The sequence below is a fragment of the Lupinus angustifolius genome, chromosome LG11, assembly GCF_001865875.1.
Source record: "Lupinus angustifolius cultivar Tanjil chromosome LG11, LupAngTanjil_v1.0, whole genome shotgun sequence".
Lineage (NCBI taxonomy): Eukaryota > Viridiplantae > Streptophyta > Magnoliopsida > Fabales > Fabaceae > Lupinus > Lupinus angustifolius.
The window spans coordinates 7057424-7081462 of NC_032019.1; the positions used below are offsets into that span (position 1 = coordinate 7057424).

General features: G+C 37.8%; 2 protein-coding genes and 1 pseudogene across 4 annotated transcripts in view; 1 reads left to right on the top strand and 2 right to left on the bottom strand.

Annotated features, from left to right (window-relative positions):
• The window catches only part of LOC109361152 (transcription factor BIM2-like), a 9986-nt gene extending 4971 nt beyond the window's left edge, over positions 1-5015 (top strand). For both annotated transcript variants that reach the window (XM_019606490.1, XM_019606489.1), the window contains exon 8: positions 4652-5015. In XM_019606490.1, the coding sequence (XP_019462035.1) occupies positions 4652-4762 (111 nt within the window). In that variant the 3' untranslated portion in view covers positions 4763-5015. The remainder of the gene's footprint in view (positions 1-4651) is intronic.
• Positions 5484-7764, bottom strand: LOC109359682 (annotated as a pseudogene).
• On the bottom strand, positions 7513-14364 carry LOC109361251 (protease 2). 2 transcript variants are annotated; one of them, XM_019606645.1, is made up of 12 exons: positions 13969-14364; positions 12567-12715; positions 11868-12090; positions 11629-11773; positions 11338-11544; positions 11098-11232; positions 10229-10357; positions 9415-9830; positions 9074-9290; positions 8545-8738; positions 8026-8407; positions 7513-7807 (listed from the first exon to the last, which is right to left on the bottom strand). In XM_019606645.1, exons 1-11 carry the CDS (start codon positions 14328-14330, stop codon positions 8212-8214), a joined length of 2373 nt encoding a protein of 790 aa, XP_019462190.1. In that variant the 5' UTR covers positions 14331-14364; the 3' UTR covers positions 7513-7807; positions 8026-8211. The 2 variants fall into 2 exon arrangements, with proteins under 2 accessions (XP_019462190.1, XP_019462191.1); XM_019606646.1 differs by lacking the exon at positions 7513-7807 and having other exon boundaries at positions 8356-8453; positions 8519-8738.

Sequence of the window (24039 nt, forward strand, 5' to 3'; positions counted from 1 at the left end):
TGTACAATCAGTTTTGCCAACTGGCAATATTAACAATTCTAATATTTTGAAAGAACATAGTCTTTTGATCTTTGTTGCTTTCTCTACCAATTGGTAAAAGGCTTTGGTTGTTGGTACAATTAAAATTAGTTTTAGGTTAGCTCTAGAATTACTTTTAGGCAGAAATATTCATAAAAAAATAATAAACTTAGCAGAAGTACCGAGTGTAACTTCTGCCTTAAGGTAGTGGTTAGGTTTTCATCTGAGTTTTACGCTTCCATCCTTATTCGCAGATATAATTTTTAGACTATCGAAATCCTATCCGATATACTAATAGGCTATCGAATATTTACTCAGATATAAAATGAAACGTTTCTTTCATCAAGATTGGCTTCCCATTTTAATGTGTCAGAATATACAGAGAAGCATTATGTAAGTTATATTTGATTTATATAACTAATCTGATAATACTAGTATCGTGAATTGTAAGAAATAGAAGAAGAATTGAAAGGAAAAGCTCCTACCTAGAATCAAATTGATTCTGCTAGGGTTCTAAGTAAGAATTTTATTAGATTGAAGAAGAAGATTACACTAGAGTAGGTTACAAGGTTCCCTCGAGCCTTTTCTCCAACTGATTCCACAATTAGTGCACTCCATACTTTTCTAACTACCTCTCCCTCCACTCTAGTGTTCACTTTATAGAAAAATCCCAACCAACAATTAACTGTCTAAGGCATAGCTGTAATTTTGCTATCCCTTAGCCACACACATCTTTTCCCTCTCTTATACACGTTCTTAATAATACGCTTTAGCCTATCAATACCCCCCCCTAAAGGAACCAACTTGTCATCAAGTGGAAAGTCTGGATACACTTCTAGATTGCCTTGGTTATCTTCTCTGCTGTTGATGATGTTTTCTGGAATGACCTCCAATTCCAATCCCTCATTTAACATAGGAGGCAGGGGCTGAGGTTGTTGATGAGGTTTTAATGCTTTCTTTAGGAGGGACATATGAAACACATGATGAATTTTGGCCTGAGGAGGTAAGGCTAGTCTATAGGCCACTGCTCCCAACTTCTCTACCACCTCATAAGGGCCATAATACTTGGGAGCTAACTTGGCACAGGGTCTGTTAGCCAAGGTCTTGAGCTTGTATGGTTGCAACTTGAGGTAAACCAGTCATTCACTGCAAAGTCAACAACCCTTCTATGCTTATCTGCTTGTTGTTTCATGAGGTTTTGAGCTCTAAGTAGATTATGCTTTAACTCCTCCAGAACTGCATCTCTTTGGCGACACAAGTTGCTCACCTCCTCCACCCTTGTTGGAATAGCCCCTGCCCTCAACAATGTAGGGGCTTCCCTACCGTATAATGCTCTGAAATGAGTCATCTTAGCAGAACCATTGTAGTTGGTATTAAACCAAAATTCTGCCCAATGCAACCAATTCAACCACTGTTTAGGCCTTGGACTCACAAAGCATCTTAGGTATGTCTCTAGGCACCTATTTGTCACTTTCGTTTGCCCATATGTTTGTGGGTGGTAAGAGGTGCTAAATTTTAACATAGTTCCAGACACCCTAAACAATTCCTTCCAAAATTGGTTAGAAACAGAGGGTTCCTATCAGAGACTATGGATGAGGGAAAGCCATGTAGCTTGACCACTCCTTTTATGAAAACAGAGGCCACATCCTTGGCAGAATAAGGATGACTTAGAGCAAAAGCATGCATATATTTGGTGAGCCTATCCACCACAACAAAAATAGTGTCCTTCCCCCTTACCCGAGGTAACCCTCCTATGAAGTCCATGGATACATCCATCCGCACCTGTTGAGGTGATGGCAACGGCTGCAACAACCCTGCTGGGGCCATGGTGGAATATTTATTTCTCTGGCATACCTCACACCCCTCTACGTAGACCTTAATATCTGATTTCATCCCTTCCCAAAACAGAAAACTAGCAATCTTTTTGTAGGTTCTGAAGTGCCCCGAATGACCCCCATTGGTGTCTCATGGCATTCAACCATGATGATAGGTATCCTAGTAGAACCTTTGGGTAAAACTAACCTTCCTTTGTAGTTAAGTACCCCTCTCCTCAATTCATAATGAGGGTGAGCCTTGGGAGAAATCACCAACTCTTAGATGAGCCCCTTCCATTTAGGATCCTGTTATAAATCTTCACTCCAGGAGTCCACTTCTCCACTGGATAGAACAGAGATGGTTGAATACATTAATTTCCTTGAGAGAGCATCTGCTACTGAATTCTCATGCCCTGGCTTGTACTGTATCTCAAAGTCTAGCCCCACCATCTTGACTGCCCACTTGAACTGTTCCTCTATAAATAACCTCTACTCTGTTAAGAATTTCAAACTCTTTTGATCTGTTTTTATGATAAAGTGCCTACCCACCAAGTAGTGTCTCCATTTCTGGGTTGCTTGAACCAAAGCCATAAGCTCCCTTTCATACACAGATTTTTGTTGAGCCCTTGGAGATAACCCCTTACTCCAAAAGGCTAAAGGCCTTCCACCCTGCATCAAGACTGCCCCTAACTCCAAACTGGATGCATCTGTTTCTACCACAAACTCCTTGGTAAAATCAGGTATAGCCAACAGAGGTAATTCTACCATGGCTGTCTTCAGTTTCTCAAAAGCCTGGGTAGCATCATGAGCCCAGTTGAAAGCATCTTTCTTCAGTAACTCAGTAAGTGACTTGGCAATTTTTCCATAGTACTGGACAAACCTTCGAAATGCCCTGTCAAGCCCATAAATCCCCTTAACCCTTTAATACTAGTAGGCTGAGGCCAATTCTTCATGTCTTCCACCTTGGTTGAATCAACAACCACCCCCTGCCCAGAGATGATATGCCCCAAATATTCAATACTTCGCTGGCCAAAACTACATTTCTTCTGGTTGGCCTTGAGTGAGTGTTGAGTCAACAGAGTCAGTATGGTGTGTAGGTGCTGTATATGAGTGGTTAGGTCAGGGCAATAAACCAGGATGTCATCAAAGAAGACTAAGGTGAATTTCCTCAAATAAGGCCTCAATATGTCATTCATGAGGGCTTGAAATGTATAGGGGGCATTAGTCAACCCAAAGGACATGACCAAAAACTCATAGTGTCCCTCATGAGTCCTAAAAGCAGTCTTAGCTATATCTTCTTCTCTCATTCTGATTTGATGATAACCTGACTTGAGGTCCAGTTTAGAGAAGATTTGTGCCCTCCCAATCTCATCTAGCAATTCCTCAACCAGTGGAATAGGAAATTTATTTGGGATGGTGACCTTATTAAGGGCCCTATAATCAACACAGAACCTCCATCCCCCATCCTTTTTCTTTACCAAGATAATAGGACTGAAGTATGGACTTATGCTTGGTCTAATAACCCCAGCCTCCAACATCTCAGCAATCAACCTCTCTATCTCTGCCTTCTGGTAATAGGGACACCTGTAGGGCCTGATGTTGGGTACATATGCACCTTCCTTTAGGTGAATTGCATGATCATGCCTTCTAGGGGGTGGTCGGCCTTGGGGATCTTGAAACACTTCTTGGTATTGTTGTAGCACTCCCTGTAACTCATCTGGCACTACTTCTTCAGATTTGACAGATGGCTTTGGATCATACTGAATGACCAACCCTTCTCCCTCTTGTATCAATATCTGCATAAGAGCACCTAAGGACAACTCAATCCTGGAGTCTCCTCTTCTAACATTCAGGGTCATCTCGCCAAAATCTGCTCTGATTTCTCCCAATCCTGCTAACCAGCCAATTCCCAGGACCAGATCTACCCCTTTCAACCCAAATAAGTAGAAGTCTTGAATCACATCTAAGCCTTGGAGGTTTAAACTGAGTTGAGCACACTTACCCTTACATCTGATCTGGTGTCCATCACCCACCTCTACTACATAGGCCTTGGCTTCTTCTACTCTTAGTTGCAACCTAACTACCAAATCTCTTGCAATGAAATTATGAGAAGCCCCGCAATCTATCAAGACCACCATTGGTTTACTCTTCAAACCAACCCTTATCTTCCATGACTTGGTAGAGGTGAGTCCCTTCATTGAGTAAAGGGATAGTTGTAGGGAATTAGCTGCTTCTTGTTCTTTCCCCACTTCCAACTCCTCCTCACCTTCAGCAAGGATTATCATCCTTAGTTGCCTATTTTTACATGTGTGATCCCTAGTGAATGGCTCATCACATCTAAAACATAGACCATTTTCCCTTTTTTCTTTCATCTCTACACTTGTGAGCCTCCTATAATCTCCTCTGCCCTTGGACCCTTCAGCATCTTGGGGAGTCTTAGTGCTACCAGTAACACTACCCCCTCCTAGCATCTTGTGAGAGTAGTAGTACTTATTATTTAAACCTAAAATTAAGTGTGGATTCTTTGATGATATGATTTTCAATGTTCAATCTGGGTAAATTTTGAAGGAGTATATCCTAAAAAAATGTAAGATGTAAGATTGCATTCATCTATTCTCCCCTGATCCTATTAGATGGGAGCCTCGTGCAGTTTCCCTCTAGTACCTCTGGTGTAATGCACATATATATACTTGTATGTGTTGGACTATGAATTGCAGGCTGGCAATTAAACCAATAAACCCAAGTTTGTATATAATAACATAGCTAATGGTTGCATTTTCCTTGTAGACTATAATTATTGTATTATTTGTATTTTGCAGAATCATGATAATATCCCTTCTAGCAATCAAGGAATTGCACATTTTAGAGATGCGGGCAGTACAGAAGACTCAGATCAAGCTCAAAAACGAATGAAAACAGCATTGAAGTGATTCATGTGTCTCTTCTATGAGCCTCAAGTTGTATTCATATTTCTCTGTCATTAGTGATGCAGCATATATCCCTTCTGGTTATTTATTGTACATCCTTAGTCATTTGTTTATGTGCTTTTTAATCCACTCTTGAAGGTCATTTTAAAACTATAAAAACCATCATTATTTGTGGAGATATTGATGTTTCTTTTGTTCTAGGCATTTCATCTATTTTGCTTGGACAGTATATATTATAATTATTCAGTGTTACTGAGCTTTTGGGTAGCAACTTTATGATAAATACTTGGTTACTCTGTCCAGTCCATTTTTTATTTATTTATGGGATTGTGAAAAATAAAATTTTACTTTTTTCCCTCACCACTTTGAAGGTAAGTTGATAAAGGAAAGAAAACGAAGTATCTCATCTTATAAAGAAAGAGATAAGTTATCTCCTCTAGCCATTAAAATAATGACGTGTTCTATTTAACTATTCTTTATAAAAATATTTTTTATATTAAACAAAATAATATACATGTCATACTTTTACTGACGATAAGATAATTAGGAGAAAAATTATCTCTTAATATCAAGAAATACTTTATTGAAAAGGTTATAAAATAGTGTTGAAAGGAGATGCGGATATGAGATTGTCATTTTCCTTGTTTTTTCTACAAATGCACGTTAATATAAACATAACAAGAGAAATTAGTATGAGGTAACATTATGGTTCATCAACTATTGACTAGCCCTCTTGAGGATTTGTGTAGAAATAGTCCTCTTCCTTGGGTTTCCCAGGCACTACCAATCTTCTAATGGGTTTCCTACACGGGGCACTACCAATCTTTTCTTTCTAAAAAGAATTGTCTTCTTGAATCCTAAGTACCTGAAAGCAAAAATTAATGTATTATCAAAAACCCATTTATTTACATGCCTATCTAGCTAACATTAGTACACAAATAATTTGCGCACTCTTCTATGGCCTTCAACCAATTCTGCCATGTGCCCTGTCTATGATGGAACAAATATATCACTTTCTAATGAAACATAATAATCCAATGCTGCCATTTGGTTTGAGTGATTCCTGAAAGGATCAAGTTCAGAGGGTTCCAATAATGTCTCCTTCTTAACCTATTGAAGTAATACATTCTGGATACAATAAATTTCAATGATCATTTTGATACCACTTATCCAATGAAAAAAAAAATTAAATGAATTTTTTTTTACTAACCAAATTTGGGAAGGCTTCTTTGAGAGCTGCCATTCTTTTCTCTGATTTGTATATATCTCCAGCAGTATAAACTTGAATATTATGATCTATGTCCAATGCACGCATTGTTAGAAACCATCTGTTCTTTTCTTCTCAGAATTTATCTCCTTCTCTTTCCACCATGGATAAGCATATCTAAACAATTTTCAAGAGTGTACTAATAAGAAATGTGCTCTAACATCACTTTAAATGGTTCACTATGTGCCAAATGTAAAAGTCATGTGCAAATAATGGTTTAAAATTGTGGTGGCATCTCTAATTGTGGTAGTAATAATGTCGGTTTTAATAATCCTTGCAATCATATCATGACCGCAACTGCATTTGCATCAACCACATTTTATCACATTTGTCCGAATTATATTAAACATTGTTTAACCACAATTGTGACTGCAATTTCAAGCAGAACACTAGAATTATAATTTGTTTTTCCTTTGTTCAAGAATGAATAGTGATGGTTACCTCATTTTTGTTAATTCATCAATCTCTTCCTTATTGCAACCTTCATTACAGCCAGAGAAAAGCTATCATATCCATTTCATATCTAAGATGAAGTGATAAGATAGATCTCTTCTCCTTAAGAATCCTAACAATCTTCTTAGCCAATTGTTCTATTGAGGGAGTGAATCTCAAAGCAAGGTAGTTCACTTTGCACCTAAGTTTCTGAACTTCCTCATGGATTCCATTGTTTGCAAACCTTCATCAGATTTAGTGAAGTGTGCCACTTCATATTCTTTTATACGAGGAAGAATCTGTGCTTTTTAATATGAAAACGAAAGCTACTATTTATATAATTTAACAAGATATCGACATTGATCTAATGATATAAGATTTCACTGAATTTCCGCATAACTAAAAAGTCAAAAGTTCGATTCCTATGAACAACATTTATCTCTTGTTTATACTAAAAAATATATACAATGATATTTGTATATTTATGCTTGAAGATTACCTACCACATTATAGTAACATGTCATATTAGACCAACTAATTGGTGGCATGAAATAGAGGGACTCTGATTCCAACTTATGTTGGTTGCCATTACAATCACTTATTTTTTAATGGGTAATTTTCTTTTTGCTACATAACCAAAGTTAAGCTATGATATTAAGAGAAAATTAGAAAACAAAATTAAGCTATGATATCCATGCTTAGAAAACAATTATTAAAAGAAAATTAAGCTCAGGTCACTAGCAATTATATATACAATCTCATAGGAGACTATGATATTCTGTAAAGTCAAAATATTATCATAAAAGTTGTTCTTGTGAGTTTCACAAATATTATTTTCTATATGGTACATAATTATAGAATGTAGTAGGCATGCTAGTAGCTATGATTAGTCCCAAAAAAATTATAATTTATGCTTTTACTTGTATTTATTAAAAATATTAATTTGATCCATATGAATAAAGTATTATTCTCTTTGTTCTTCTTAACGAAAAATCTCCTAGTTCATATGTCAATTTCATTGGTGGAGCTAGAAAAATAAAAGGAAAAACCGGGAGCTTTCATGTATATATCAATAGCAGCTAGAAAAGTGCTTACAAAATTTCAGAAACAACAAAAAGATGGGGAAAAGAAAAAGTGACTACAAAATAATCCTTGCTCATAAAAACTGGGATCTTTGCATGCACTTTCAGACCTCACTCTCAGAAGCTTTTGCTTCACCGTTTCTGGCATCAAAATCAACCAGCTAACAAACTAAATTACAAACTATAGTTAGTTTTCTTCTCCCAAGTACCCCAGCAGTGCACATATGGAATGAAGATTCTGCAGAGAACATAACAAATTGGAATTTTCTGCAGAATAAGTTTAAAACTTCAAATCAAACTTTGATTTTCCCAGTTAGTTACGAAATCTCTTAATATCGTAGGAGGATGAGCCGCAACTCTGATCACATCTAATTACCTCTCGGTAAAGAGTGCAGCAAATCCAACTGTATTAAAGAGAAATCGTAGGAAACTTAACAAAAATCAATAAACAGTGATGCAATTTAAATCATGTCAAAACAGTTTACCTTGAAAGAACAATGCTGGAGAGCTCAGTAAAGCATAAATAGAGAAGCTGAATGTTATATGCATCTATGAAGCCTAATATTGACTGTGCAGTAGGAGGATAGAAATAACTGAACTTTTCCTTTACCCAGATGATAATTTTCCACTGATACAAAATAACTTTCCAACAGCTTTTTTCATAAATGTATTTATTCTTTTGAAATCCCAAAAGCTTTCATGAGGAAAGCATACTCATAAGCTGTTTCATCACATTGACCATAGTGACCACCTTCACCAAAATGCCCGCCTATCATACTTGTTTTCATAATGACCGCACGAGAACAATTAGAGCAGGTACTATCTCGTACTTTAGCCACCCACTTCGCACCTTCCCAAACTCCAACCCTGAGAATGAATGTCAAATGTTAACTAACATCAACGATTGCAAGAACTAACAGTTTTTAAATGCATAACTTGTAGGTAACAAATGCATGTCAAGAAAACACATGCATCTACTAGAAGATGAGCAAGAGTAAGGTTGCCTTGAATCGTTAACTGCTGCTGTAACCAGAACTGAAGGAAAGCAACTGCCCTGAGGAATGTTGTCATACGGAGAATAACTGAAAATCGAATCAAAATTTGATTGTATCTGAGGATTTCCAAATTCTTCATAATCTAAAATTGTGAGGGGCAGACTTGGATCCAGCAATGTGTTGCATACATCAAGAAATGGTACCTGACATATACCCATCCGATCATCAAAGGGGAAAAACATCAAACCTTTGAAACTATGGAAACAGCATGAGAAAGAAGATTGATAGAATTCATTCTCATCATAAGCCAAAATGAGTGAATTTATGCCATTAACTTATAATGACAATTGATTTAATAATATCATTTCACGCCTTCAGTATTTTGGCAAAATTTGTCACAAAAGAGGAACCAAACAGTAGGGAAAAAACTGCTAAGTAAAGAGGTTAAATTTGAAATGTTCAAAATTAATTCTCACCTGCTTTGACAAACCAACCGTCATAATAATGTTACAAAGACCATTCATTACACAAAACTAACCTTTAATATGGCAGCACGAAAGAGTTGTGGGGACATATTCATAGCTGCACCAATAAGAAAGCCGCCTGCACTCCATCCAATGGCACCAAGCTGGTCACTCTGAACATAGCCCTCATTAACCAGATAATTGCCACAAGATACAAAGTCAAATATTGAGTTATGTTTGTTTAACCCACTACCAGATTTATGCCATGAAGAATCACCTAGACCACCGCCTCTGGCATAATATTTTAAAATTGCATATATAGAAGTTAGAAATGTCACAATACAGACTTCACATTTATGCAAAAGACCAGAAAGAAAGCTAGCAACGCTGTGGAATTAAATATCAAGAAACTAACCTTACATCCGCAAATGCCACTACCCAGCCACGTTCCAGTAAACTCAGACGATCTGAACACCAGCTCTTATCCAAATCTTCACCATAAGCTCCATAGCCTACTAAAAGTCCTGGGGATAGACCCTTCTGCCAGGATTCTCTAGAATACACAATGGTCAGTGGAACCCTTACACCATCATGGGAAATAACTTCCTCCCTCTGACAACAGAATACTTGAGAAAATTCATTCCATAATTGTGACCCAGAATTTGTGGAGCACTCTATCTTATCACTACTAGGTGCCTCTTGAGTTTCAACCGTACTTTGCTCAAAGATTTCAGTACATGACTGCCTGACAGAATCACATATCACTTCCTCTTGATGCACAATTGAGTATGTCTGTCTAGACATGTCATAGTCAACAATTACATCCGGCATCTATCCACAATGATAAGTATCAAAATTAAAGAACTTCAATATAGAACTTACAATATTCAAAGTTAAAGCAATGAATATGTTATTTCAACAAATATGTGCAACAATGTCATAAACATTAAAAGATAACTTTTGTGATAGGACTATGCATTTAATGTATTTAAATTACTACTAGTAATTATGCATGCTTGTTTGGGAGATTTGACACATGCCACTTAGCATCAAATTCAGAGAACTCTTGATGCAGCAACTTCCTCAAACACCTAAAAGTTCAAATATTATTAGAACTATCAATTTTAACGATTTTATCAAGCACATCCGCATTAAATGATCAGATGAACCAAGCAATGTATCATTGAATCTCCAAATGATCAGTACATATATAAATACAATAGCCATACCACAGGTGATGAAAGCACCACACGGTAAACATCATTGAGGAAGTCGTGATTTGAACCGGGAACAACATTGCATGCATTTGATGGCATAGGAAAGTACCATGGTTTCAGGTCTTGAATATATATTTGCTGCTGCAAAGCAACACGTCAAACATCTTATCACATGTAACTTTTAAATTGCCCTAAGATAATGTATATATATCATCTTAATGGAGCGTTATGTTAAATTTTACCACAGATACATTGAAGAAAGTCATACAACCAGCTGCAAAAAAATAACATGCATAAATAGCACATGTCCAAACTAGTCTCAATATCTACAAACAGATTGCATCAATGACATTTATTCAACTTTCAATTTGAACATATTGTTATGTTCTATTCTGGAAATGAAAAATAGAAATGCTGAAATCTGCCATTTATATGTTCATTATGCAATAGTGTATCTGTCATTAGCATAGAATGCAATTCAATATCTAATAAGATGACTTGTAACACAAGTGTAGGCAGAGCAAGGCAGCAGTATATTTTTTTATGACTATTTTGATTATGCTCTCCAAGTCTCAAAAACATATCAAACTATTCCATTTAATTAGCATTAGTTGAACTTCAGGCACCTAGGGCCCTAGGCAAGCATGCAGACACTCAACAATAAACTTGGGTATCGGAAAGCAAATCCAACGACAAACTTGTGTTATTAACTTATTATATTCAATTACCCTTTTCTTTTCTATGGTGCACTACACAAGGCATATTCATCAGGATCAGATGATTTAGATGATGCAGACGCAAAGTAGAGAACAAAAATAAGAACATTAACCTTTCAGTTCCAGTGGTAAATAACACATGTTACTAAAGAAGAATCCATATACCTTGGAATCAATTTGGATAGGGAAGTCCACAGAACATAACAAAGGAAGACCTTTCTTATTGAGGGAAAGAACTAGATGTCCATTAAAAATGTCCATATCACATATGCTCATATCGTTATCAGGAAGTATGGTATTCTGAAGAAAAATATAAACATATCAAATAGAAGTTGGAAACACTATAAGTCTATAACACTAACATACAACTCAAAAGCAAGATGTATGAAGATGGTCAAACATAACCTCCCATTTAGCTGACTCTATATCTTCAACTCGGCATCTAACCAGGTAATAATCTTCACCAAACCATTGACCATCATCAGGCATAGGAGCATTGGTAAGGATATAAAATAAACCAGAGTGATGTTCCACAAAATACTGTACAGCTGAAGTACGTTTACAAATTCTTTGTAAACCATCCATTGGATTGGCCGAATCTATAATATAAACCTGTAATAAGCATCAAGATCAACATATTACTACCAAAGAGTAATCTCATTATAAATTTGTAAAAGAAGATATATAAGTTCCTTCCTCAGATGAAGTCCTTGAATTTGAATTCACAGTTATGAACTTGCCATCTTTTGTGCTAGTTATATCCACACAAAAACTGGAATCGCTTTCAGTAAATACTGGGAAATCATTCACATAATCAGATCCAAGTTTTCTGCAGAGAACCCTGCCATAATATTATATGAAAGTTAAGATTACCTTCCACAACCCAAAGAAACAAAAAAAGGAGGGGAAAAGAAAGTCCAATTATGATATGTTGCCTGTAAGGTCGCTGGTTTTCATCTGATAGCGTATAAAACAGAGAAGTTGAGTCTTGAGCCCATGCTAAACTAACAATGTCGTTAACTTCCAATTTTGGGTCTGTTAGTCCACTTCTGAGGTCTTTTACTTGAAGCATGAACCTTTCACCACCAGAAATATCAAGTGTGTATGCAAGGTAGTTGTGATCAGGTGAAACTCTACATGTTCCAACATGGACATACCCTGCAATACTGATTATATTGTCAACAATCACTGAATATGGGAAGGAAAAAAGTTCAAGCAGAATGTAATATTTAAACAATTTGACTATTAACTATCTCACGAAGTGTGGCTAAAGGTTTAAATTGTGGACTTAAGAAATTTATAGATATTTCTTTTTAGGTTAAAAAGATGACTTATGTTTTAAACATGTCATGCTTGCATTCTGTTTTGATTAATTATGCTACATTTCGACAACAACCATAGATGCAGTGGATTGATACTCAACTAGTCCCATTAAGAGCCAACATGGTAAGGGTTGCATCTCTCTATCAGTATCAGATAATCATATTCTAATATCAGCTTTCACTAGAAGTGTAAAATCACAAGTTCAGAGCTTTCTTCCCCCAATATTACCACCAATACTAGAAAAAGAATAAAAATACCAAAATTGAATAAGCTAGAAACGTATAGCATTGTAAGTGGAAGAAGAAACTAGCCATATGTCTCTGCAAGTTCATTCCAGTCAAGCAAAACCTCCTCTCTTTTATAATGAAGAAAAGTCTTCAGCCAACCAGTTCCACCTGTTTCTAGCTTCCTGCAAAGTACTGGAAATTCCTTTCCCTCTGGGATGTATTGGTAATATAGCCTACAAAGGAGAAGGTAAAAAAAGTGCAATCAGTTATACTAAGAACCGAGTGTAATGAATATGCAGTTAAGCGGTACATTGCACATGTGGTTTCTCACCTCACCAATAGTTCTGTAGTTGCATTTGTAGTCAGTCCTAAATTATCTATTATGAGTCATTCCCACAATGCACAAAAGGTTCAGCTCAAGTTCTGTAAAGAACTTTAAGGGTTCTCTATGATTTGACAATACAATGATAATGATGGTGTTCAAAGTACAGAGTTGACCCTAGCAAGTTTACTAAAACTAACTACATTTTTTAATTGATAGGACGTGGAGCAAAATTAGCAAATATTAAAAAAAAATGATGAATCAAAGGACATTTTACACTCGATAGTCTTCTTGAATCCTTATGACCAAACTTGTTCCATTGTCCATCTCAAATTGATCCAGGACTGTGTATTCAATCTTGTGCATAAGGTTTCCAAGGTTGATCAAATCTGACATGGCTCGTGGCAGAAGAATCAGGATACAGTGTAAGTACAATAATCCTGGTGTGCAACCAAACAATTTGCTTGGTATGCCATTTTTCAGTGAAAAGGAAAGGAAAGGAAATTGGGGGATCATTGTATTCACCCCCTGTTTAATATGTATGATGGAAGAGATTTAGATTTTAGAATGATGCATTTTCATTCATTTCCTTCATAAAACAAAATACTTGAAGAGAAATATTCTTTCTTTTCTATTGGGCAATACTAAACAAGAGGGGTGATAACTCCTATCTTCCTTTCCTTACTTTTCTATCTTATTCATTCAATTATAACATTTTAAACCAATAAGCCCTCCTCATTCACCTGATATAACAAGTACAGCTTTCCTTCTCCTGATTTAACATTAAAAAAGTTGCCATATATCTTTTTAGTTTTACACTAAAGGTGGCCCAATGCATAAGGCTCCACCTAGGTTTGGGAGGATAGATGCAAGCATATTTACCCTCCCAAGCGAACATATTGTTTGTAGCATTTGAAGCCATGATCTTCACGTCACAAGGTAAACAACGTCACAGTTTGGCCGAGGCAAGCAGCCTTACGGTTGTGCTGAGGCAAGCAGCCTTACAGCTGTGCCGAACGAGGCTCACCCTCTAATGTAAATTTACACTAGTGTAATGTTTTGTATACTCTCAGCTACTCTTCCACCATTTATCTGTATCACTTAATTATTCTTTTCCCCTTTTACGCAAACAGTGATCGAAAAACGATTAAAAGAAAGACATACCAGGATCCCCAACGCTCAGGGGGTGTGGAAATGGTGGCGGGTATGCGACTTTTCATCTCGGAAGACAACGTTGACTGCATTTTGAGGGTATCGGCCATGAAGGCATCAGCGTAAGTGTTCTCGCGGTGGAGATGGTCTAATAAATGTGGGTCGTTGGTGTTGGACATCCAGTGATAAGGGTCCTGCCATGTCTTCCTGTGAACGGAGACGGTGAAAGGAATCTTCTTCGGAGACGGTGGCGCTTCTGGTGGCAGCGTGAAACGGTGGCAGGAGGAAGAGAAGAAGGAAGAGGGAATGGTGCGGCATGATTTAGTGAGTGAGGTGGTGGAGTGACGGAGCACAGCAAGGGTGCGGAATGCCATCCAAACTTGTCAAAATCGAACAGACCCTCACTTGGGATTTTTATTTACTCCACTTTTTTTTTAATCTTTATTTGAGTTTAAAATATATGGAGCAATGATGTAAAAATTGTATTGTAGAGGCGGTTCAACCAAATAATCGGTCTTCTAACTGATACGGTACAGATGTTGAACCGATTAAGTATCAAAATTGGTCAAAGCCGGTGAACCGATTGGTTTATACACGACCCATCTTATCAACATTTCTTCAATACCTTCAAGGCACATGCTTCCGATGTATACTTAGATTACACATTTTGGTTCCTAACATCCATGTGTAAATCTCAATGACATTTATGTAATCTTAGAGTACTGTCTGTACTGTCTGAAGATAGAATTTGGTGCAAAAATATAATATCGATATGAGACAACTTTGACTCATTGATGTTAAATGTTAAAACTCCAAATTTATTTGTTTTGTAGAGTAAGTTATGAACTTCTGTCATTTATTTATATTTTGCGGTTGTTAAGTGATGATACTTTTGAATTGATATATGTTTTGTAATTTAAACTTTGAATTAGTTAAAAACTTAAAGTTGTTTGTTTATGTGAATTTTGAGTAGATTATGAATATGGATTATAAATTTGAGTATCTACCTATTTTGATTTTTTTTTGTTATAGGTTTATATATATATATAAGTATGTATGTCCGGTTTAACCAGCATGTGGTTTAATTATTGAACCACCGATTGAACCATTATGTCACTATACTAGTACTCTGATCAGTTTGATAATCGGTATGGTTTTAACAACATTGGTATGGAGTCTCGCTATAAAGTTTTTATAATATTAACATATTATTAACCATTCATTTATATTACTTTAGTTGTTTAGAGCATCCACAGTGGTTGTTCTTAAGGCTGTTTTTAACAAAATAAAAACATTATTATTACGTTCTCCACTTTGTTGTTCTTATTCCTTGCGTTTTGTTCTTAAATAAGAACAAATGTGACTAAATAAGAACATTCATTGTTAGGAGAGAAGGGCAATGAAAATACATAATAATAAATACAAGCACAAACATATCCAAAAACATCAAAACATCTAGAATCATTACAAAAAATTAATTTTTGCAGAAACAAAAATTAAAAAAGTCGAAGAAACCCAATTTATCTTCCTTGAACAAAAATTCCACCGATTGCATGTATGTCAACAACAAAATTATATTTTTTTATTTATAATTGATTTCTAATATTTATAACAAATTATAACAATTTTAATTTATTAATAAATAAGTAATTATTCTTAATATTTTGCTATATTTATTGTAAAATATAAAAGTTTAGGGTAAGTTGTGGGACTCCAATAAGAATAAGAACAATATTTATCATTGTGAGAAAAAAGTAGATGTTGTTCTTATTTATGGGGAGTTATAATAAATTATAAAATTAATGTGTGGGATCCAAATAAGAATGAATATTATTCTCCATTGTAGATACTCTTAGAGTCAATAACGGTTAATAGAAACATTTACAATATATATATATATATATTAATTTATTTGGTTAAAATTATATATAAACACTTCAAAAAATTTGTTATTTTAATTTTTAATTGTTAGTTTAATTTTATAAAGGGAGATTTATAGATTGATGTTTCAATCTTGAGTTGACACTTTAGTTACTGGGTACTAACAATGTATTGGTCTAGTAGTGTAAAGACCTATTGTATCCCCAAGGTTCAGAGTTTGATTCATGTGAGCAACACTTGTTGGGAGGGACCACTCAATCGTCAAAAGGAATTAATTCCTTACCAAAAAAGATGAAAAGATATTCTTGGTAATACAAAAAAATTTAGGAAGTGAGCATTTCATTTAAATGCTTGGATTTAATTAAGAAATTCTTGCATAAGAGAGGGTATCTTATTACCTTATAAATGTGTTATGATTAAGAAATTAATTTATTTTGTGATGTGTGATTGTCTCTCTCAACATGCAACAATTGATCCTTTAACCTATCTAAAAATTTAGTATAGTCTTATGTTACTAGATCAATTTATTGATAGTGAATTCAATTATGTATTAAATTTTACAAATAATTGGGTGTCTTTTTTAATATTAAGATTTTTTTAATTTAAAATATGTTGACAATAATCCTTTTTCCCCAGTTCTATTAAGTGATACCAAAACATGGGGAGAGAAAAAAAGAAGCAAATGTATGGCATTGGGATAGAGCTGTCAAAATGGACGGGTCTGGTCGGACTGACCCGTCAAAGTCCGAAAATTTATAGGGTTTGAATATTATTTTAGGAACTTTTTATAGATTCCGGACTATTTTAAATTTGGGCTCGGGCTGGGCTTACTCGGGTGGGTTTGGACTACTCGTTTTACTTACTTATTTAATCTTTTTTGGGACATTTGACTTGGTAATAAACACTAAATGAAAATTTATAAAACAACTTATAATAAAAAATATAATATAAGTATTATATTATTGTGTATTTAATTCAATTTAACTTTTACCACAAAAACATAATAAAGAAAATAACGTTTACGACAAGATTAAAATCAACATAAATTATTTATCATTAAGAACTCTACACAATCAAATTTAATATACTAGTTCACATTGAAAGTGTTGACAAATAACATATAAAATATAATATTTTGATAGTATCCAAATGTTTATGTATTAAAGTGAAGTTACAAATTATATTGTGTTAGAGAGTGAAAATCCAATAAAAAAATAGATTTAATAAAAGAGTTATATTAACTCAAACATAAGACATTAGATCTATAAGTTTGATTGCATTTGACATAACAAATGTATTAAAAAAGTTATAGGTTACATATATCTTAAATAGATTAAATATGTTAAAAAAATTAAATTTTTTTAATTTATGCCGGCCGGGCCGGCCCGCCACAACCCACAACTCACTTAGGGTGGATTTTGGCTACAATTTAATATGCATAAATTGTATTAGAACTTTTTAGTCTAACCCAATATGGATTAGTCCAAATCCGTCCGGATAACCTATTTTGACACTTCTACATTGGCACAATTGGGTGTTAAATAAGGAGGGCAAGTAACACTTGTTAAAAAGCAATCATAATTGAAACATGTTATATAAAAAATTCATAATGCAATTACTTTTGATATTTTAATTTTTTTTCATGGTTTCCCAAATCATTTTATATTTTACAAATTCAATATACATTTTTATTATATTCTCGGATCATACTTTTATTTATCCGATCGTTTTTTTACATTTCTTATTTTTCTTTAATGTATTTTCTAATCAAATTTAAAAATGGTTATTATAATCAAATTATATCAAATTTATATTATTTAATAATATTTTAAACTATATGTATAACCTTACAAATCAAAAGAAATGGAATAGAGGAAGGAGTACTTGTTCAACTATAAACTTTCATATATAATATCATAACCTTCAATTAGTTTCACAATAAGCTACAATTTTTGCAATCTTACTATAAGTTGTTTTTAGAAATTGAAATGATTTTGCATGCTAAGTTGCAGATTTAGTTCTTATTTTTAAGACATTTGTAACACTACCTTCAATTCTGCAAGTAGACTAGCATTCATGTTGTGATTGTTGTCCCGAGATAAAAGGAAAGTCTAATTACTTATTAATGAAAGTTCCACAACACGGTGAAATTCGTTCTAAGTACATCATCAATTATATATTTCCTTGTTTTTGTTACTACTTATAAGCGTTATCGTCAACGTCAATAAACGAACAAATGCTCATAAATAGCGGTGGACAATGACGAAAAGACAAGGAAAAAAACAAGGTGCAAGAATTATGTACAAAGTTGTGGTCATTACAAAATAGACGAGAAATAAACTGCATAGAGACTAGAGAGGTTGCTAAGCCAATTTTGCATGGACAATTCTAAACATAAGTTGAGGGGCATAATATGTTAACTTTTCTCAGCACGACCAAACAGGAACACATTCGTACGGAAAGGCTACGGGGATGCATTTGTCAGGAACACAAAAGCCTTTGTAAGGAACACTCTAAGTTTTATCATTCTATCTTTGTCTATCCAAGTATTTGTATTTTTTTAATATATAATGTATGAATTTCATGTTATACTATATAAAAGAAAAAACTATTTAAATATAAAAATACAATATATGCATTCAATATAGAGTGAAAATATAAATAAAAGAATGTATGAAAGATTAATGGTATATTAATATAAAAAATGAAAGCAATATAATTAATACGTGTAAGTTTATATTAATTATTAATGAGAAATGTTACGAATGATAAATTTAGAATATAAAAATTATGTGTAGTTATTAGAAATTTATATAAACATTAAATTAGAAGTTTTAAAATACTCCATAATAGTTATGTTATATTTATTAACATTAGTATAGATAAATATAAAATTAGTAGTTATAAAAGATAAAATCGAGAAACATAAAATACTCCATAAGTAGTAGTTATTTTATGTTTTTCCTTTATCTATTAGTATAGAAGTATAGATATAAATACTAACCTTACCCAACGTAGAACTTAAGCCTTTGAAATGTTTTTCAACAATTTACTTGTTCTTTACTAGAACACAAAGGTACGGACAATGGTTGATCAGCTGCTGAGGAAGGAGAAGAGGATGGTCGTCAAGGTAGCAGGATGAGGTAGGATAGCTGGACCCGCCGGTGGAGGTACCTGAAAAGGTTCTCCGACGATCAAGTCAGTGTATGAATGGGAGTATGAGAGTAATGAAGATAGATAGCAATAGAGTGAGTAATGTTAAAGAGTGAAGAGATTAAGATACTTCCTGTTGGTAGAGATCCCTATTTACAGAAAGGAGAGTTGACATTAGGTTCTTGGCTGGTGGTGCGACGCGTGGCCGACCAAAGGTGTTGTCGGGAGTTGCTTTTCCCGTGTCAGGCGGTCTGCCAGGACCGTACACTGTGACATTCTTGTCTTTTAGCCTGTGGTTGGTTTGGTAGTCATTCTGCAGCCTGTCTGCTGTGCTGGCAGGTGGGTTGGCGAGGTATGGAAGGCATGCTGTCTCTTAGGTCAACTCTGGTGGTCCCAACATGCAAGGCCCACCTCGGCGACCAAGCATGAGACTCTTCGGTTCGCCGGGTAGGAACAATTGCCCCCAGTCTGCCAAGTTGATGGGCGAGCATGCTGGGAGACTCTATACGAGCTTCGTTTGATTTGGGTGTGGGATCCACCCCGGCGACCGAGTTTGTGACTCTTTGGTTCGCCAGGTAGGAACAGTTGGTTGTTCTTAGTCTGCCCGGATGTCGGGCAAGCATGTTGGAAGGCTATACCTTCTTCAGGGCGGTCTGACCGTATGAGATTTGGCGACCTAAGATTGAAAGGACGTTGACTGAGTTGGCCAGGGCGCCGGGCGAGGACTGTTAGGAACGCTTCCGGACTCGGTGATTGTCTAACTGGGCGTATGGATCTATCTTGAGCAGCTTGGCGTTTCTTTGAGACTTTATGACGTGTCTCCTTAGTTCCCCACGCCACGTGGTAGGTATTAATGACCTTGGGTAGTGTATCAGCTGGAGTGGGACGTTTCATCATTATCTATTGTGACCCTTAATGTCCGTCGAACTTTGTTGTGTCCTGGGAGTGATCGCTGGTCACTTAACTGCCACCACGTGGCACGACCTTTGGTTTCCGCCGAATTTTCCTTGTTTTTCGGGTGTCCATTTGATTGCACTTGAGTGTTTTTCTACGGCCCTGATGAGGATATGGATGGGCCTGGTCATTTGGCCCATGGTCCAGGTTCCTCTATAAATAGAGGGTCTTGTGACATTTTCTCTTTTACGTATTTTCAAAAAACCCTTGAATTCTTTCTGCGACTTCTTACTTCCTGTGTGATCTTCTTTTGGATTCTTCCTAATTCCAACTTCTTCAAAAAACCCAGGTAACATTCTATTCTTCATGGTTTTCATTTGTGATTACGAATCTGATTCCAACGTGAAGATCCTTCCTAGACCTCCACCGTGTTTCCAAAAATTGCCACCTTCGTCTTACGCTTTGGTGGAGGTTCTTGAACCGTTGAGCGCCGTCCCTCCTCCTCCCAAAGGTGGAGGTGCAGGGTTTCACTGGAGGGGCGCCGATGATTATTTGGCCTCACTACGTGCCAAGTATGGGCTCAATTTGAGCGACAATTCCGAATCTGAGTCTGAGTCTGGGTCTGAGTCTGATGACTCTTGTGATGGCAGGTTCATGACGATGAGGACATATAAGACAAAGGCTCCGCAACTGTCTGTTCCGGCGGAGTTGGCCGGGATGGATTCCCGCTAATGGTGGGTGGACAGAGAAGTGCTTGGGACGCCTAGCACGTTCCCCTATGGGAGTTCCCTCAGCCTACCTGTGGCCAAAGAAACGTTTCATGGTTTCGAGGCCTGTGCTCCTAAGTCAGTGGAGAGGGTCTGCTATGACTTCACCGAGGAAAGGAAAGATAAGTACACCTTCTTCCTGTACGAGGCGTACGTCCGACGCTTGGGGCTTCGTCTCCCACTGGAGGAGTGGGATATTCAAGTTCTGGTGCACCTGCAGATTGCACCGAGCCAACTGACCCCAAATTCGTGGGGGTTTATTCGGGCGTTCGAGATTATGTGCCAGGCGGCGGGCATTCCTTGTACAGCTATTCTTCTGGATGTTCCGGGTCGGTCACCGCACCAATTCTGATGAAGAAAAGAAAGGGCGTCATGGGTGGACGAGTCTGATATCTCGGCCCAAACGGGGGCTGTTCACACCGTTTTCTTCAAACGAGAAGAAATGGAAGGGCGGGTATATCAAGGTCAACGTCAGGTGGGCGTGGAATGACTGGTGCCTCAGCAAATCCGGCGAGCCACGATTCCCCTTTTCATGGAAGGGGGACATCCATCAACGCCCTTCCAAGGGCTTTTTGGTGGAGACTGGGGACTTATCTCTGGAAGAGGCGAAAACTGCTGAACTCATAATTTATTGGATTGACGAGGGGGGAATTCTTCCTTGCTTGGTGATCCGCGATGGGGGCGGGGCTTTAGTGGACCTTGTTGGTGGGTGGACCGGATTTCAAATTCTTTTACTGTTTTGCTTGTATGTATTTGCTTATCCTGTTATTAATGTTTTTCTTCTTCTTTGTGCAGTCAAACTAAAGGCCAAGATGAGTGAGAAGCTGAGGAAGAGTCTGCTTTTGAAAAGGACCGCCGCCTTGGTTAAAAAAGATGTTGCTTCTTCTAAGCGTCAGAGAACGTCATCCCCCATTCCCTGTCCTACTGAGGGGTCCCCCAGCCAGACAGATACGCCGCCCTCTTCAAAGAGTGGGGGGCAGCCTCAGAATTTGGTGGATCAAGAGCTGGTCCAAAGGGCTCCTGAGACGCCCCATGTCGTGCCAACTAGAGCAGTTCTTCCTGCTGGAAACCCTCCGCCCGCATCGACTGGGGATGAAGCCGACACTTCGGCGCCCCCTTCCTCTGGGCAGACAGCTGGAGAGGATGTTGGTCGTTCATCTGAGTCAACTAGGAAGAAAGGTTCTATGGGGAGTCAGGACCGCTTTTCTCCTGTTAGTGTCCCTAGGGTTATTGAGCAGTCGCTCCTTAATGCCCATGCCAAGGAGACTTTCGACAAGTTACCTCTGTCCGTCCTGCTGTAAAATGTGAAAGGAAGTGTTGTTCTTATTGCTTCTATCCATAAGTATATGGAGGTGGACATGGTTCTGGAGTCGCGGATGGCGGATGCAGCGACAACGAAACTTCGGGCTGCGCATGAGGCGAAGAAGTAGAAAATGGTTGATACTCATGTTGCTAAGAAGGCGGAGGTGATCAGACTGGGTGAGGTCGCCAAGGCCCAGGCGACGGATCTATCCGCTCGCGTGGGGTTTTTGGAAAGCGACAAGGTGAAACTGACCGCCCAGGTGATGAAATCAGAATGGGCTGTCCGTGCCAAAGATGAAGCGCTTCACCGGCGAGAAAGGGAGTCCGTAGCTTGGAAAACCCGTGTTGAGGCCACCGAGCGAGAAAAGGCCGCACTTCTGGGGCATGTGCAGGCATTAGGGGAAGAGAAGGCGTCTTGGGAGGCTCGGGTGCGGGCACTGGAGGAGGGTCGGGCGGCCGTTGAGACTGAGAAAGAGCAGCTGGAGCAGGCTGTGAGTGAGGCCGCGGCTGATGCTTGGGAGAGTGCCCAGTCCCAACTAGCTCTAGCGTTCCCAGACAAAGACTGGTCTTGGATGCAGCTGGGGGCCTATGTTGAAGACGGGCGCCTACTAGTGGGGGGTGACGATGGTGAGCCGGTCTTGATGTCTTTTCCTGGCCAAGGTAGGGGGCCTTTGTAATTTTTATTTTTAAGTACCTTGTAATTCTTATGTGTAATTCCGTATAACAATTGGGCGATGTGTTTCTAGATAATTTGAACGTGATAGATTTGGTTCTGAATTTGAACGCCTTCAGCTAGGCGAAAGTTAGTGCAAAACGGTCTCTTGGTGACTGTAGAAAACCAATAAGTGAAATGGCGCCGGGCAAGGGGGGCGGGGACCGGCCCCTTGGGTGAAAGTGAAAACCATAGAGTTTGCACCAGGCAAGGGGGGCGAAGACCAGCCCCTTTGGTGAGAGTAAAATCATAGAGACTGCACCAGGCAAGGGGGCGAAGACCAGCCCCTTGGGTGAAAGTAAAAACCATAGAGTTTTCACCAGGCAAGGGGGGCGAAGACCAGCCCCTTGGGTGAAAGTAGAAATTCAGGGCTGGGAAATGATTCATCAAAACAATTGCAGAGCATAATATCTCAATCATATATAAGTGGAAAAGATTACAAAAGAACGACCAACCGCGCATGGGGTTGTTAGTTAGGCATAAAATATCCGGAGGTTGGCGACGTTCCAAGTTCTAGGGATGTTTTTTCCCGTCAAATCTTGAAGCTTGTATGCTCCTTTGCCGATCTTGCTGATGACGCGGTAAGGCCCTTCCCAATTGGGTCCTAGCTTGCCTTTCACCCGTCCTATGTCTGCTCTCCTTAACACCAGAGTTCCTTCGAGAAATTGGCGGGGAATGACTGAAGAGTTGAATTTTGCCGCAATTTTCTTTTTAATGTTTTCTTCTCTGAGACGGGCCCTTTCTCGGATTTCCTCCACTTCATCGAGGTTGTTTCTGAGGAGGAATTGATTATCGCCCTCGTTGAATTGAATTGTTCGCCAGGTAGGTTCTCCTATCTTGACCGGGATCATGGCCTCTGCGCCATATGTCAAGTTAAATGGTAACTCGCCGGTCGTAGAGTGAGGATTGGTTCGATATGCCCACAGTACATGGTGGAGTTGATCTGGCCAATTTGCTTTTGACTCGTCTAGCCTTTTCTTTATCCCTTTCAGGATGACCTTATTGGCTGTCTCGGCCTGTCCGTTAGTCTGTGGATGTTCTACTGAGGTGAAGTGCTGTTTGATATAGAGGCCTGATAACAATTATTGGAACCTTCGATCGGCAAACTGGGTGCCGTTATCCGTTACTATGGCGGATGGGATGCCGAAACGAGTGATTATGCTTCGCCAGGTGAACTTCTGGATATTTGTTGAGGTGATGGTAACCAATGCTTCTGCTTCTATCCATTTAGTGAAGTAATCTATGGCGACAACAACAAATTTCAGTTGCCCCGCTGCTTGAGGGAAATGCCCCAGGATGTCTATACCCCACATACAGAAAGGCCAAGGCGCTTGTGTTGTGGCTAGTTTTTCTGGTGGGGCTTTGTGGAAATCG

What these genes read in the sequence shown, in the direction of transcription:
- LOC109361251 (XM_019606645.1), bottom strand. Translation starts at nt 14,330, where the DNA reads ATGGCATTCCGCACCCTTGCTGTGCTCCGTCACTCCACCACCTCACTC. An exon ending in GAAAACCAGCGACCTTACAG is followed by an intron (nt 11,774 to 11,867) that starts GCAACATATCAT and finishes ATATTATGGCAG; the next exon opens with GGTTCTCTGCAGAAAACTTG. An exon ending in CTATCCAAATTGATTCCAAG is followed by an intron (nt 10,358 to 11,097) that starts GTATATGGATTC and finishes GTTGCTTTGCAG; the next exon opens with CAGCAAATATATATTCAAGA.